At 33.5% G+C, this 18,024-nt stretch overlaps 2 protein-coding genes across 2 annotated transcripts; both read left to right on the top strand.

The window, feature by feature from the left end:
* The first annotated feature begins 578 nt into the window (after positions 1-578).
* LOC21406499 (disease resistance protein RPM1) lies at positions 579-4,294 on the top strand. The gene is made up of 3 exons (XM_024162976.1): positions 579-3,501; positions 3,645-3,692; positions 4,012-4,294. The coding sequence occupies exons 1-3, from the start codon at positions 678-680 to the stop codon at positions 4,062-4,064; spliced, it is 2,925 nt and encodes a 974-aa protein (XP_024018744.1). The 5' UTR covers positions 579-677; the 3' UTR covers positions 4,065-4,294.
* Positions 4,295-8,490: 4,196 nt separating this feature from the next.
* On the top strand, positions 8,491-10,453 carry LOC21406498 (flavonol synthase/flavanone 3-hydroxylase). Its single transcript, XM_010094063.2, has 3 exons — positions 8,491-8,978; positions 9,235-9,562; positions 10,002-10,453. The coding sequence occupies exons 1-3, from the start codon at positions 8,512-8,514 to the stop codon at positions 10,212-10,214; spliced, it is 1,008 nt and encodes a 335-aa protein (XP_010092365.1). The 5' UTR covers positions 8,491-8,511; the 3' UTR covers positions 10,215-10,453.
* The last annotated feature ends 7,571 nt before the right edge of the window (positions 10,454-18,024 follow it).

Raw genomic sequence — 18,024 nt, 5'->3', positions numbered from 1 at the left:
TTCCAAGCAGAATATGTCAAGCAGTCTTCTCACATACTGATCTTCTCAAATCGCCATCTCCGAAAAGGTAATGAATTCTCGTCTGAGTTTCTGTTGCAAATTTACTTGTTTAAACCTTCAATAACAGAGTTAACAACAGAGGAAACAGAGAATAACAGAGTGTATCTTTGTCAGTTTTTTTCTTTGCAATACCTTTATGAACACTGCATATTTATGGAAAATTGTATTTATTTTTATTTATTTTTTTGGCAGAAATTTGGCCTAGTTGACGCATAACAAATCTCAATCCTTTTAGACCAGAAAGGGGTTTTGGTAAGTAGTGGAAAAACTGTTCTCAATCAACATAACAAATCTCAATCTAATTTGTTGCTTTTTTTTTTTTCTTTCTTTTACAAATTTGCTGATTTCCTTATTGTAAAATTGTTTTTATAATTACTAATAACGTATTCATTTATTATGTATTGACCTTGATTTCGTATTCTATTTTGTCAGTGGATGGATAAAATTCATTTCCTTGTTTCAACTTCGAATTTACATATTTGAGATAGTTTTTTCTAGTGTTCATATGAATTCTCTTGTTAAGTAAAGCCTCCTGTAATATGATGGCAGACTACAAATATTGCAGAAGGAAGTGAAGTGTCCCTTTATTATATGAACAGAAGCAAAGTTTCGAAAAAATGGCGGAGACCGCGGTGGGCTTGATTGTACATAAGTTGGCCTCATTGTTGACGGAAGAAGCGCACTTGTTGAGAGGCGTTCACGGTGAAGTTGAGGACATCAAATGTGATCTAGAATTCCTTTTGGCTTTCCTTAATGATGCAGATACAAGAGCCGAAAGAGATCAAACGACAAGCAATAACCACGGCGTTAAAGTGTGGGTGCAAAAACTTAGAGAAAAAGCATTTCAGCTAGAAGATGTTATTGATGAATATACATATCTCATGGCCCAACAACAACGTCCCCACAAGCATAGATTTATCGGCTTCCTCCGGAAAAGTGCTTTCTTGGTTGTAAAACTAAAACCGCGCCATGACATAGCATCAAAAATACAGAAAATCAAGCGAAGGATTCGAGATATAAATGTGAATAGTGCAACATATGGCTTTAATGCCACTCTAGAAGGGTCTACAACTACTGCTCGAAGTAACACATGGTATGATCCTCGTCAAGATTCTTGCTTCCTCGAGGAAACTGAAGTTGTCGGTGTTCAATCGACAAGAGACGAATTGATTGCAATGGTCGAAAATGAATCTCCTCAACGAAAAGTGATTTCGCTGGTGGGGATGGGGGGTCTCGGCAAGACCACTCTTGCCCATCAAGTATACATTCGCGTGAAAGGAGGATTCGATTGCCATGCTTGGATTGAAGTGTCTCAAACGTACAATAAGGTGGAGCTGCTACAAAACTTGCTGAGGAAGTTCTATGAGGCAAGAGAGGAACCTGTTCCGGAGAGAATTGATGTCATGGATCAGATCACGCTGACAACAAAAATAAGAGATTACTTGCGAGGAAAGAGGTACTTTGTTGTTTTTGATGATGTTTGGAACTCAACTTTTTGGGCTGACGTTAAAAATGCTTTACTTGACCCCAATGAAAAGTCTGGACGTATAATTATCACAACGCGATATGTGAATGTTGCGATTTTTTGTAAAGAATCATCATGTGTTTATATCCATGAAATGCAATGCCTCCCTCTACACAATGCGTGGGAACTCTTTTGTAACAAAGCTTTTCATTATGACTTCCAAGGGCACTGTCCAAGCAACTTAGAAAAGTTATCTCGGGAAATCGTTGAAAGATGCGGTGGATTACCACTCGCGATTGTTGTCATCGCTGGTCTTCTTTCAACGAAAAACAAGACTGCAGATGAATGGGGAAGATTGCTTACTAGTCTAAGTTCAGAGTTGGAGAGTAATGAGCGTTTGACGAGCATAGAAAAAATATTATCTCTAAGTTACAATGACCTACCTTACCACCTCAAATCTTGTTTCTTGTATTTTGGAATTTTCCCAGAGGACTACTCTATTAGGCGTAGGAGATTGATTCGACAATGGATAGCTGAAGGATTTGTGAATCCAAAGAAGGATAAAACATTGGAAGTGGTTGCAGAAGAATATTTGGTAGAGCTTATAAACAGAAGTCTCGTTCAAGTATCAGAAATAGACCTTAATGGAAAACCGAAAAGTTGCCGCATCCATGATCTTCTTCGTGAGATCGCTTTTAAAAAGATGGAGGATCTACATTTTTGTCAAGTTTTGTCAAGAAGGGATTCAAAGTTCAGAGGATTTGCTCGGCGCATATCGATTTACTATTGTTCTGATGATGCATTTGCGAGCCACTCTAAGACATCTCATGTTCGATCTCTTTTAATCTTTGCTAAAGATGGAATGCTTGACTCTCTTGGAAATATAATTTCTCATAACTTCAAGCTCCTAAAAGTTCTAGATTTTGAAGACGCCCCAAGACTAGATCACCTTCCAGAAGATATTGGAAAGTTGTTCCACCTAAGATATTTAAGCGTCCGAGGGACACGAGTGCAGTTTTTGCCAAAATCAATTAGAAAATTGGAAAATCTGGAGACTTTGGATCTCAGGAAAACATTGGTCTATGAGCTACTTGTTGAGATCAATCGACTTCAAAAGTTACGACATCTTTTGGTTCACCATTCTGATGGCGGCGAGTATTTTCGTAAAAATATTCAATGGGGAGTAAAAGTAAATAAGGGAATTGGGCTTTTGAAAGCATTGCAAAAGTTATATTTTCTCGATGCCAGCATTGTTAAAGTTGATGTGCTTGAAGAGCTTAGTGAGTTGATGGAGTTGAGGAAGTTAGGCATCAAAAACTTGAGAAGTGAAGATGGGAAGACTCTTTGTGGTTCGATTCAGAGAATGGAGTACTTAGAGACCCTCGATATCTCATCGTCAGTAAGCGGAAAAGGGACACTTGATTTGGAGTCTATGTCATCCCCTTCAAAATTTCTTCAACGTCTCTACTTGGAGGGTCATATGACAAAATTTCCCAACTGGATCACCGAACTTCAAAATTTAATTCGAATACGAATTAGTCGGTCAAGAATGCAAGATGATCCGCTGACATCTCTTCAAAATCTGCCCAATCTTTTGGAACTCGAGCTCAACATAGAATCATATTGTGGTGAGAAGCTGCACTTCGAGGAAGGAGCATTTCGGAAGCTTAAGGTGCTTTACCTCATTCATTTGTACGGATTGAATTTGATAGTAATAGAGGAAGGAGCATTGTGTAATCTTGAAAAGTTTTACATTGGTCCTTGCCCTCAAATGAAGGAGCTCCCCATTGGATTCCAACATTTAAGGAACCTTAAACTCGTTCGATTTGTTGAAATGCCAACACACTTCTTGATGTTCCAGAATTTTCGGAGTCTTGAACCCGTTCCAAATGTTGGATTCACAGATATATCTCTGTTTGGAAGGAAGTTCTCCTTGAGTTTAGAGTACGTTTTAAGACTTCAAACGTACATTCAAGGTTAGTTTTAAGCATGTAGATTGTATATAAGCATTGTTTTATATGATATACTCATTTTGACGAGTGTTGCAAAATGCAAAGAAAGAAATAAATGAACAATAAAAAAGGTTTGTATTAATAGTTCAATACTATTTCCTTGACAGAGCATAAAGAAGTGAACTGGAAGTCCTTGCCCTTTGAAGAAGTATTGAGTAAGTTTCCATTGCTATTTACATTTGGAATGCAACTTTTGGGTCTCTCTGGCAGGTCCTCATTACCGGTATAGTTAACTTCTGACCGTTAGATTTTATCAAAATCACGTCATATTGAAAAACTATATAGAATAGATAATTTCTGATACATGTCTGACGGTTTAAAAGAAAACCATCACGGTAATACATTTTTTCAGTTCCTACCAGAGAAATCTCATTTTATTGGGTTTTTAATATTTTTTATACTTATGGTATATGTCTTAATCTTTTCGCCCTTTTCTCACTCATCTCTCATTTTGATGGTATGTTGTATGCATAGAGAAACTCCTGCCATTTCGGATATCACACCTTCAACGATCCATGACAGTATGACTTTGAGAAAGTCTCTTGTTGTGTTTATTAATGAGTCTTCGATCAGCTGCATATACTATCGACTATGTTGTATCTAAATATACGGCTGAGTTTAGTTGGTTTATTATTATTATTTTTTAACAAGTACTTGTGCTCTTGAGTTAAAGCAAATCTATGGTGGGAGTAAGAGAGCACCTCCAATGCAAGGGCAACGCTAAATTCGCGTGTAATGCCAAATTTTGACATTTAAGTAGCTAGGGAAATTGCTTTCTGATGCAGTGCAATTTTTGGTAATAGATTTGGCATATACTGTATTTAGTGGTTGATGTCTTGACATTTTCATTTATTAATTATATAATTGCGTCAATTTTAAATGGGATTCTACCCAAAAAACATGGGCAATATGCTAGAATGACTATCCAACAAAGTAAAATTAACAAAATGACATTCTTCATTTTTTATGAAGAACAACCACCTAATCATTCTTTGTAAAAAGTGGTTATTTTACAAATAAAAATTTTTAAAAAGTTATTTTACTAATAAAACTTTTCTATTGAGTTATTTTTACAAAGCTCTCCTAAAACAGTTCATGTGCTTTTGTCAAAATAACACTTTCTCTCATCTTATTATGTAAATACTAAAAATACCCCTATTTTTATAAAAGACAAACCCAAAACACCCGTTGAAGCATTAAGGTCTCGTTCATTTCACCGATTCGAGTTTTGTTATAGTAAAAAGCTCTCAGAAACAATCACATCTAACTTTTTTGTTACAGTAAAAAGCTTTCACATAAAGTCACATCTCAATTCGAATTAAAAACTCGAATCAGCGAACTAAATGGGTCATAAATATTTTAATTAAAATACTAAGATTATCCTTTCCAATCTTTATTAAATATATTTAAAATATCACTAGACTAAAATGTTAAATTAAATCAATTTTAAAAAATGAAAAACTATCAAAATAATTAAAGTATTTTCTCGACTGGAATATTTATTTGAGCATTTTTTTTTAAATTTTTTGTTTAACTTTATAGTTAACTTATGTCTAAAATAATATTTAATATAAATTGGAAATAGTAATCATGGTATTTTCAAAAATTTAACTGTTTGGGGGGGGGGGGGGGGGGGTTGTGGGCGTGGGGTGTTTTGGGCCTACTTTTATTAATGCATGGGATGTTTTGGACATTTGCATAGCAAGAGGGGCTAAAATAGTATTTTGACAAAATATAGAGGATATTTTTAGTGTTTTTCCATTTTAAATTATTTTAAAATGAAAAGTTTACTTTCACAAGTTTTAAAATTTCATAATCATAACTAAAGGCAAATAAATTATTTAAAATAGCCTTTTGCATTAGATCATAAAAAAATAACATATCAAATATGCTAGTTTCACTTTTGTCGAATATAGTATTAGTATTGACGTTGATATTTGTATTGAAGATTGACTAAAAAGGTATATTATTGATTTTTTTATGAGAATTTTAAATCAAGGAAAACATAATAAGCTTAATAAATAATTTTCACACTAAAAACAATTGACAAACTAAATACAATTGACAAACTAAATACAGAAATGACAAGTTTACCAACGATTTTGAAATTTTCATGTAATTCTCAGTCAATGTGTGTCTAATCGTGTAAAGGGTACAAACAAACCCGAGTCTTATATTGTTTAAACACAACAAATAAACACCAACTTATAAGGATTTTGAGCCATTATACTTAACAGGTTTTTAAGATGGAAGCGCAAGCTCTTAGAAAGTTCAATTTTAACATGATATCAAAGCTCAACCAGCTCAAACGAGCTGCTCGATCCATCCAATACAAGATTGGTGACCCTATAGAGTGCCTTCATTTAAACACAAAATAAATATAAAGACATTGGGTCATTCCACTTAATAAATTGACCTTTTAAGAAGGAAACCTAAGTTCTTAGACAATCCAATTTCAACAAATCGAAGTATTTTAAGTTCAAAGAGTTCTGATATCCAGTATGACCTAATGAATAATCAGCAAAATAAAAATAACTAAAACGAGAGCTTGAAGCAAGTGAATGCTTAATGTGCTCTTGTGGAAGTTCTCTTGAAACAACTGGATTCCATTCACATCAAAGTTTAATATGTTAGCAAATTATTTTAGGGTGAAAATCTTCACCAAATACTGGATCGTTCATATTGTATCACCAAGAATTTGTGATCTAACTGGAACATACTTGAATCAGTCATGATGGAAGCAAATCACAAGTCTTGTGGTTAGTCTTCCAAATCTACACGTAGTCCTTAGAGTTTGTCTTGAATTCTCTCTATTCTCTCTGATGATGGGATGTTAGAATAGAACGAAACGTACGTGTGATTTGGGGACTATAACTGTATATATGTTAACTGCCTATTAACTTTTATTATTTCTAATTTGGCCCATCATAAAAGTGGAAGTAATGATTTAATCTCTACACATAAAAGATCCATACTTAATTAGATGCATTAAAGTCGTAAATACCTAAAACCTTATTAGATCACTTTAAATGGGCTTAACCTAATATGATAGTCTTTAATACACAAGGAAATAGGCCAAGACTTGAGATGAATTAAAATTAATAGGCCAATAGTTTACATAAGTTAATAAATAGGCCAAATTACTGTTTTTGTCTATAATTTGTCTAATTATGAGCTATAACTTGACAAATTATTGTTCATAGTTCATGATTTTTGTCCATAACTTGTCTGGTTATGAACCATAACTTGACAAGTTTATCCATAACTTATCTGGTTATGAACCATAACTTGACAAGTTATAACCTATTAATTTCTATAACTAAAAATTGGCTTATATACTTTCTTAAGCTTTTAATATTAGCTTATTTTCTATTATTTCTGATAATTAAACATATAAGCCCACATGGTCAATTAAAACCCAACATAATACTGTTTTTCTTCTGTCAAAACCTTTTTAGGCTTTTCACATGCAACTTTTGCAACAGAACTTCCCAAGGTAAAACCAGTTCTACTTCGTTTTGTGCAAATGACTATTTGTTTTTTGCTTTTAATTAAACATGCAAACCAGCTACAACTCTATGAGATCCAACGAATCCCTTCTCAAAATCTAACAACTTATATGTGTTCCAAATGACGAACAGATTAACAAAACATTCAATTAACATTCAATTAAAAAAAAAATACGTGTTATTAAACATTCAATTATCAAAACAAAGCAGATCATATACATGTTCCAAATGACGAACTGATTAACAAAACATTCAATTAAAAAAATACGTGTTATTAAACATTCAATTATCAAAACAAAGCAGATCATATACGTGTTCCAAATGACGAACAGATCTGTAACGAAATAAAAAGGGCATCCATGACAAAATATTTGCGCAAAAGTGTGGAAGAAACGAATGCAATGAGAGAAGACCAAAGAAATATAAGCAGACCTCAAGCAAAGCTCTGATTCTCAACGTTGCCGAAAAAGAACTATTGAGCTCCTAAGATTTCATCACTTGTGGGGTTGGGGGGCGGGACTTTGGCAAGATCACAATCTTTGTCTATAAAATTTACGTTTGTCTGAAAGGACACTTGATAAAGAATAATTTGCCAGCATTGCGCTACTTATTTATAAAGAAATTCTATCAAGCAAGAGAAAAATCTTTCCCTGATGATCAGGGAATTGATGCAATGGATGTCACCACATATACTAACAAAACTTAAGAGATTACTTGCAAGGAAAGAGGGTATGACTTTGTTGCTTTTATTTGTGTTTATTTGGTTACATTTTCTGTTCTTTTATACAATTTTTTGAATTAAGCTTGCATTATACGTTCTCGCTTTCTTTCTTTATTATTATTTTTGTTAATAATACAACGAAAATTTGAATTAAGCTGACGATACAAATACATTCAAAGTCCAATTCAGCAGAAAGATAACCATAGCAGTCATACATTTATTTAATCCGAATTATTATATTTGAAGAACGTACGCGCAAGGTCATTAAAAAAAAGGGAGGAAAAACTACGTGAATAACAATATAAAAATACCGTTAAATACATTAGTCAACTTCAAAATGTTTATACGTTTAAATTTGCCCAAAAAGTCGTACGTATAAACTTCAAAAAACTCATACATACCAAAAAAAAAAAAAAAAAAAAAACTTTAAGGTTGTACGTAATTGCTAAATGCATGGTTGTTATAGTTTTAATATCAAATGGCCAAAATAATTAAAAGAAGAAAAAGGGCCACACAAAGGGTTTTTTTTTTTTTTTTTTTTTTTTTTTTTTTCAAATTTTCAACTAGAAGTTGAAGAAAAAGATTAGCTAGTTAATCTTTATAAGAAAAAGTAATTCCTCAAACGTGTACCCTTCATTCTAAGACTTTAGCACCCAACTCTAGCTTCTATAAATACATAGCAAGCGTTGGCATTCCTCATATATATACATCAAATAACTAGCTTAGACTTAACTTAAGGTAGCCATGGAGGTTGAGAGAGTCCAAGTTATTGCTTCCTTATCTTTGAACTCCAATGTAATCCCCGCGGAGTTTGACATGCCTGAGAGCGAGAAGCCCGATGCCACCACATTTCGCGGCCCGATCCCTGAGATTCCTGTCATCGATTTCAGTGATCCCGACGAGGAAAACCTAATCCGCCGCATAGCGGAAGCCAGCAAAGAATGGGGTTTCTTTCAGGCCGTGAACCACAACATCCCTGCCGAGGTCATACGCAGGCTGCAGGAGGCGGGGACGGAGTTTTTCGGGTTCCCGCAGGAGGAGAAAGAGGTTTACGCCAAGCCGGGTGATGCCCAGTCCGCCGAAGGGTACGGTACCAAACACCAAAAGCTCGAGAATGGAAAGAAACCATGGAGTGATCATCTCTTCCACAGGATATGGCCTCCTTCTCGCATTAACTACCAATTTTGGCCTAAAATTCCTTCCTATTACAGGTTTTCATCATTCTTTATATACACACACACATATGATATATATCCATGCTAATTATTTGACATCTCAATTCATGAACAAATGCACATCGTGTAGGAAAATCAATACTTGAGAGAGAGAAATAGGTAGGGATTTATTTGTAAATTTTTTATATTATATTGACATAAATCTATTTCATTCCTCTTTATGTGTGTGTGTATATATATGTGTGTGTGTGTGTGTGTGTTAAGATACCATCTTTGATCATATTGTTCGTAGAGAGGTGAACGAGGAGTACGGGACGCATGTGAGAGGGTTCGCAGATAAGGTGTTCAGGAGTCTATCGCTAGGGTTAGGGTTGGAAGCGAACGCTATGAAAGAGGCATTCGGAGGGGAAGAGCTTGAGTACATACTGAAGATCAATTACTATCCGCCGTGTCCGCGGCCGGATCTAACATTCGGAGTTCTCGCACACACTGACATGTCGGCGCTCACAATTTTGGTTCCTAATGAGGTTCCCGGTCTTCAGGTTCTCAAAGATGATCACTGGATCGACGCCAAGTACGTCCCCAATGCCATTATCGTACACATGGGTGACCAGATTGAGGTACGTGCTTGCCATAATTTATTATATATTTTACAAATACTATGTTTGAAAAACTACCTGCTTATGATGAGTGTTTTTTTTTTAAAAAAAAAAAAACTAATTAACGTAAAAGGATTCGACCTCTACACCTAGTGGTGGAATTAAGGGGGGAATTACTGCTAAACTATGTCAGCAACTACTGCTTAACACCACAACCGATCATTGTGGTCTTTGTCAAACATTAATTATATGTCAAAAATACGTAGCGGCACCACTGTTATTTAACACTACAACTAATAGAGAATAGTCATTACTTGTGAATATCACGTTGTGCGACTTAATTTTCTATTAGTGGGTAGTATTGTTGAACACAAAAAAAGAAGGCACGATTAAAATAATATTGCATATTTGTGTATATGTGTATATATGAATCGTTTAATTGCGAGGGAAATGCATGCAGATTGCAAGCAATGGATACTACAAGAGCGTACTCCATAGAACCACAGTGAATAAGGAGAAGGCAAGGATGTCATGGCCTGTATTCTTAGAGCCACCACTGGAGTTCGTCGTCGGACCGATATCGCAGCTTCTGAACGAGCAAAACCCTCCAAAATACAAGTCTAAGATGTTCAAAGACTACGCTTACTGCAAGCTCAACAAGCTTCCCCAGTGATCCATCCATTTATATATATGTTCCTTTAATTTCCTCTATTAATGAATTAGTATATGAATAACAGAACATTTCCTCTGATTAGTTTGTTAAGTCGCTCAACCATGTGTAATAATTGTCGTGGTGTTCATAAGGTGTAAAGTTCAAATACTACTTCCATTAGGAAGAGTCTACACCTTAATTATCTCTTATAAAACTCATGATTAATAAATAATGATAATATAATTTTTTTGTTCTTGAGATAGACGTGCTATTATTCACTGAGTATAGGAAGGAACCAATTTATTAAGGTAGAATTATATTGGGTACTGTTGGTAGCTTCGCAGTACTCTTCAAAAGGAATCTCCGAATTAAATATGAAATATTAAAAGTGTCTAAAAATCTAATCCGATGCCATATTATATATCTTATTAAAAAAATTTAGTATCTATTAAAACTCTTGTTAATCTAATCCCATGCAATGCCTGTTAGAGTTTGTTGTAACACAATTCATGTTGGTGTGGAAATGCACAATTAATTAATACTGTGTGATTTCTTACCAAACTATTAGGGTTTTTAGTACATTTACCTCTTAAACTTGTCGTGCTTTAACAAATTATTCCTTAAATTTTTAATTTTAGCAGTTTACCCAGTTAACTTGTCTAACTGTTGCAATTGACCCCATTTCACTAACAGCTATTAAAAAACTAACAGAAGTGGACTGTAACAGTCACATGTGGAGTTATAGAGGGGCATAACCGGCATTCACTTCACATGTGATTGTCGTATGTCCATTTCTGTTAGTGTTTTAAACATTTGTTAGTAAAATAGGGTTAATTGCAATAGTAAGACAAGTTGTGAGGGTTAATATTGTCAAAATCAAAAGTTTAGAAGGTAATTTACTAAAGTTTAACAAGTTTAGAGAGTAAATGTGCTAAAAACCCAAACTATTATAATACTTATCAAGTGATTATTGTTGATTAATCATTGAATTAGGGTAATTAATTTTTGATAAGTTACATTGAAGACGTAGTCCTACACGATCTATTTGTATTAATTAAATGTATAAATTGTTTACGAAAATGTATCACAACAAATGATTAAATATATATTTTGGCAAGCGCTGCAGCCCCAAGATATTATATGATCATATACATTCATATATAATATATACCATATATAGACGTACCGAAAAGGGCACCCGTATGGCCTTTTTAGATGTGTGGAATGAGTGATAAAATGAAAGTTGTTGGGCACTTGTTTTGGAGGGAAATGGTCTAAAACGACGCCTTAAGCCGGATCGTTATAGTTGTAATTTCATTAACATTTCATAACGTAATAACGTAGACACATTTATAAATTTAAAATTCATTTGCGGAAACACAATACAACAAAAAAACTTATTTGCGACGATAGAATGTCGTCGCAAATAACTATATTATTGTTAGAAATATTCGTTGCAAATTAATCGTCACAAAACACTAGACGCAAATAATATATGTGCGACGACAGAGTTTCAGATGTCGTTGCTAATACATTAGCGGTGACTGTCATCGCGAATAAGTCGTCACGAATGTTTCGTCAAACATGTCGTTGATGATGATGTGTCCTAACTTATTTGCGACGATGAATGTCGTCACAAAAGTTTTGTAAACCTTTTGCAGCCATAGGCTTCAAAGTGTCGTCACTAGTGATGTGGACTATTTGCGACGACATTTTAGATTAGTTGTCGCAAATTTTTTTTTTTTTTACCGTACTTTCCTAATAATATTAATTATTAAATATATAAATTAGAAGAAAAGTTAACAATAAAATTGATATGTGTTAATAAAAGATTGATATAAAATAGTCAACACAATGATAAAATAAGTCTTAAAAAGTAAATTAATCAAGAAATACTAAAAAGTATTGATAATAAGAAAAAGAAAAACAGATATTTCAATCTCCTAAATTAGCAGCATCGTCGTCCTCATCCTCGTCTTCTCCGATTCGCTCAGGCGACGGAGGAACCAATGGTTAGGGATGGTTAACTAGCAAGAAGTTGATGTTAGGATTCATCTAGCGCATGACTTCCATCATGATCTGCTGGTTGTCAAACTTGTTGCATTGCTCGACGTAGAGGTTGTTCAGCTAGTTTTGGACATGCTGGGGCAAGTTAACTAAAGACGGCCAGTCCAATTACGAAGCAGATGATAGCGCTTGAACGATTCCTCCGTGGCAGTGTCAGTCCCACTCCCTTAGTGTGTCTTCTGCGCTTGCCTAAGACTTAGGACATAATCCCCTCTTATTTGACCGTCGTGGATAAACCTTCGCCAGCAGACTATGTCATCTGCATGGTTCTTTCCCCCTCCATCTGAGCCTACAATGGTAAATGAAATAAAAATGAATAAAAATAGTATAATATCTTACGTTAAATATGAAAAAAGAAATAAATTTAAAATTTACTTACAAATTTCTGTTCAGCGTCCGGATTGACAAAATTCTGCTCATGATGATGCATGTCACCCCAATTGTCAATTAATGATCTTAGCTCCTGGGTCTTGGGATTTGCCTAATCAAGTTGAACGTGTTAGAACAATTATTAAGCCAAAGTGACAAAAACTTAACAAGTATGCAAATTAGTATTACCTTATCGAAACGATGTTGGGAGTATGACTTTCTACCATGGAAGCTAAACAACTTTTGACTGCCATGATTTTGTTGATTTGTAACAGATTTTTTCTAGTAATGATCATAGATGAATTAGTAACATAATTAATAATTAAATAAACAAATTAATCAAAACTAAGCAGGGACATAAAACGATCACAGTAAGGTCCCTATTGCTCTTTACTCCTCAAGTTTTTAGGAGGATTTTGCCTAACAAAATCCTCCTTTTCTGCTCCTCCTCTCTTCTGAAAATGTCTGTGCAAGGTAGTCTTCCAGTCCTTGTAACATTTGCTGGCTTCACGGTCGACTACATCTCTAATGATGTTGTTGTCGTGGTCGTAGTCGAGGTTAAACTAATCCTGGGACATATTAAAAAATTAAAAAATAAATTTTATATATTGTATCCACAATTAAATTTTTAGAACAAATTTTGTTTCAAATAGATACCAGCATGCGATTTTGAATCCTCCTTTTGTGCTTCTCAGGCACGTCCTTCCAGGTGTTATAGTGTGGGTCATAGATATCTCTTGTGTGCAAGCCGACAACACTGTCAAAATATGGGGCGTTTTCGCCAATCGCCTTCATGTACCGGTCTCGTCAAACAAGATAAAAGCTTCCCATCTCTTTCTACCCTCTCCACTATATCTCAACCTAGAGCTATCCCTCCATCAGATCGATGTCGAGGTGTCAGCTCTAGAGCTGTAAGAAAATAAAAATAACGAAATTTGATTATATAGAGTTCGAGGAATAAAAAATATCGTTCCTGTGTTATAGCATATAATACCTGACTGAAAATGTGCCGAGAGTCTCGTTGAATCAGGTGGAGGCTGTGATCCTCCTGCATAGCTGGTGTATGTAACTATTGGGCCAAACATCGTGACTCTGTGTCATATAAAAGAATATTTATTAGTTACTTTATTTCTTACGCAATTTCTTAACAAATATATAAAAAAATCCATAAATATAAATTAGCTACTTTATTTCTATTTGTCGTCACTACAAATGTCTTCAACATCATCGATACTTTCAACATCGTCATCATCTTCAGACTCGATGAGCTCATCTTTGGTATAGTCAAATACAGTTTCATCATCACTGTCGTCAACAAAGTCATCTTCAATGGGCGACTATTCGTGCAAGTATGTGTCGGTGTCAGACGTGACAGTATTTACTTCGATATCAAGCCGTTCAAATGTTAAGTTGTCCAGTTCAGGTAGTTCAACTACTAACTCAACATTTCGTAATACTTTATGTGGTACTTTTTTACCTTTTGTTTTTTTACTCTTCCAACGATTATGTTACATACTGGACAAACCTGTAGATCGACATTCTCCTTCCAGAATAATGCACAATCATACTTACAGACATGTATTGTTTTGTAGCCCAAACCAAGTTTACCCAATTTTGTCTTCCTTGTAATAAGAATATGGAAGTTTAATTCCTTCAGGAAATGCATCTTTTAACAACTTCAAAACAGAGTTCATACACCTATTTGTCCATTTGTAAAGCACCTTTAAATGCATCTGTTTCACCAAAAAATTTAATGATGAATACTTAGTACACCCTGGATACAATGCCTATTCGAGCTCAGATAACAACTCTTTAAATTCATCATGATGCACATCACCTAACACCTCAGCTTGTACTTCGTCCAACATATCATGATCGGAGTTATTTCTTGAAACATCATGTATAACTGCAACCATCTCGTCAACTGATTCATTTATTGTATTGGTCACAACATCGTCTTCGCCATGGCAATGCCACGTCGTATATGACGTATTGAAACCATATTGGTGTATGTGTGCTCTAACTGTTTCTATTAGAAAACACTTATGATTTAAACACCTTCGACAATGACAACTTGTACAACCACTTTCATCAACATGGTCTTTGGCAATATTGATAAAAGCATATAACCCTTCCCAATACTGATCAGACAATCAATTTTTCAGATGTATCCAACTTCATGTTTTCTTGTGACTATATAGTCACATTCATAAAGAAACTTTTATAGTTCATGTTTCAACTTTATAAGTTTTATCAATTTTTATGAATAATTTATTCTATTATTATTGCACTCATAATATTTATAATTAATTTTTAATTTACTTTCTATTAATATAATTAAATCTTATTAATGAAATTCTTAAAATTAATAGGTTTTAATAAAATTTCGGCAGCATAACGACATATTTTTCTTATTATCTAAAACTTCAAACCTGAAAAAAATATCTTTTAAAAGATTTTAGCACACCATAATTGCAAGACGTGCCACCCAAAATAATCATCAAAACTTTTAATTTTAACCTAAATCAAATTATAAGCAGATTTTATAAAATAACACCCTAAGAGATTCACACACACTTATACCAAATTTCAACAATCTCAAAATTCATAATCTAAAATTCAATATCTATAATCCAAACTTCAAATTATATACTAATTCTAAACTCCATAAATCAAAATTTAAAATCTAAAATCCATAAAAATTCAAACAACAAAAAACTCAAACATTTTAAACTAAAAACTACAATAAATATGCAAAAACTTACAAAATTCAAACCCACTAAAATGAGGGTTGAAGATTAAGGGGGGCAAATGGCGGCAGCGGACGGTGAGGGCGGGGAGTTTGTTTTTTAAATTTCTTTTGATGAAAAAACAATTAAAACTTATGATAATGTTGATTTGGTGAGGATTTAGAAGAGAATAGATGGAGATTTTGGGGTCAAAAAACTGGGGAGCGGTCGAGAGAGAGACAGAGAGAGAGATCACAAAAAATGGAGGAGGAGGCTCTGGTCATTGGTATATAGACAGAGCTTTTTTAAAAGAATATTTGCGACGATCTGTCGTCGCAAATATAACTTATAACACTATTGCGACGACACGTGTCGTCGCAAATATAACTTAATTATTTAACATTTATAACGAAGGTTCTGAAATTATTATTTGCGGCGACATATATTTATGTCATCGCAAATAATTTTTGGGGAACTGCCTAATTTTCCCACCGTTTATTTTAGTGAGGGAATAAAAAATCAGTATTTGCAACGACACATATTAATGTCGTCGCAAATAAATTTTGAGAACCGCCAAAATAACTCCTTTTTACTCTGGGGACAATAAATAAGTGAATTATATTTTACGATGAAATAATGTTATTTTGGTGGCAAATGTTGGCGCCACACAACATTTGCCGCTAACTACATATTTGTGATGACATGTGAGTTTTTAGCGACGACAATATTTTTCTGTTATACAAAATGTATTTGCGACGTTAGTTGCGATGTTTCTTTTGCCTTGATATATACCAGTTGTCTTTTTTTTTCTTTTTTTATTATTATTTTTTTTATCGAGAACCCAAAAAGACAATTGTGCACAAAACATGACTTGACATAAAATAAAGCAGTTTTCATTTAAAAAAAAAAAAAAGTCTTTGTTACGCTACGTAAATCGGATGCTAACATGAAAATAATATCATAATAAACGTAGTATGACCGATATATAGGACATAGATTAGGCATATCAACTTGTAAAATAGACTTGAATGACCAATATATAGCACATAGATTAGCACACAGATTTGCTTATAACCTAATAATACTTTTGTTAACATTAATATAGTCAGCTTTTATTTTCTTTCTCTCTAAGTTTTGTTTTTGTTTTTTTAATACAAGTTGAAATACGCACTATGTGCATGAGTATTCAGTATGTTATACTTTTTAGACACATATATTTAAAAAAATGAAATCTTAACAACAAAGAAAAATATCTAGACAACACATTTGAAATTATTTAAATAAGAGTATATTAGGGGGTAAAGTTTTATATTAAGACACAATTAGAAAATACAAGATTTAAAATGAACAAAAAAATAAAAAGATCAAAGTGCACATTAAAAATTAGATAGTGTTTCAATAAATTATGATTACAATCATAAGATCTTTTTTATAAAGAGATAAATGAAAACTTCTATATGTTTTATTCAATGTTTCGTCTGTTCCTATTCAACAGATGGCCTAATTCCTTGACTCTTTTAATTATAATATAGAAACTTATAATCTAACGTACGTAAGTGACAAAATATTATACTTACCACCATTCGCATGGATGACTTTTTTCACTATCCAATATATTTACACATCAAGAATATATATATATATATATATATATATATGATAAAAGAAATTTAATAAAACTAAAATGAAAAGGATACATACATACACAGGATGATAAGATGAGTCTCCAGTCTGGCAGCCCAAACTGCCATTTCCCATCTGGACATTGATATCAGCAATCAGTTTAACCCACTCAATTAACTCAATATTTAAAATCAACTCACTACATTAAAATTTAGGTGGTTGGGTGAGTTGATCAAACAGAACAAAATAAAATAAGGCCCCGTTCATTTCGCCGATTCAAGTTTTACTACAGTAAAAAGTTCTCATAAACAATCACATCTAACTTTTTTACTACAGTAAAAAGCTCTCACATAAAGTCACATATCAATTCGAATTAAAAATTCGAATCAACGAACTGAACGGTCCAATATTGCAATTTCAAGAACGTGCGCTTGTGCCCAAACCAATGAGGTTTCACGTTCACCTTAAAAGGGACCGGCGCCATTAGGCAAATCTGGCGATATCCTTCCGACTCCAATCAATCCTATATGTAGAGAAAGGCGAGATGAATATTTATTCTTAGTAAATAATAATAAAAAAATAGAGAAAATTATTAAATTTAATTTTATAATGTATGAGTCTCAATTTTTATTCATTATTCTTGATTAATTTTTTTTGATTAATATAATTCTTAAATTAAAAATAATATTAATTAGGAGAAAGTGGTAAAAATTTAAATCCATACATTTTAAAAGATATTTGTCTCTTTACCCTAATAATAATAATAATAATAATAATATGAACCATGTGGAAGCAAGGATCTTGCAACAATAGGTCAATTGCTTAAAAAAAAAGAAAAAAGAATGAAGAGCACGTAACCTCGAGATCTTGGGACTACAAGGTGAACGAAACGGACACCAAAGCATATAAATCGAAGTCAACCAAATAATAAACGTTGAAAGTCAATATCACATTACATAATACCAAATCCAAAAGTTATCTAAAAATATGTTCCGTACATTAGTCGACTCTGAAGCCGGACATGTTTGAATGGACTCTTCCGA

This window comes from Morus notabilis, unplaced genomic scaffold (genome assembly GCF_000414095.1).
Source record: "Morus notabilis unplaced genomic scaffold, ASM41409v2 Scaffold337, whole genome shotgun sequence".
Lineage (NCBI taxonomy): Eukaryota > Viridiplantae > Streptophyta > Magnoliopsida > Rosales > Moraceae > Morus > Morus notabilis.
The sequence above is the reverse complement of the archived record's forward strand: the minus strand, read 5'-3'. Positions and strand labels throughout refer to the sequence as shown.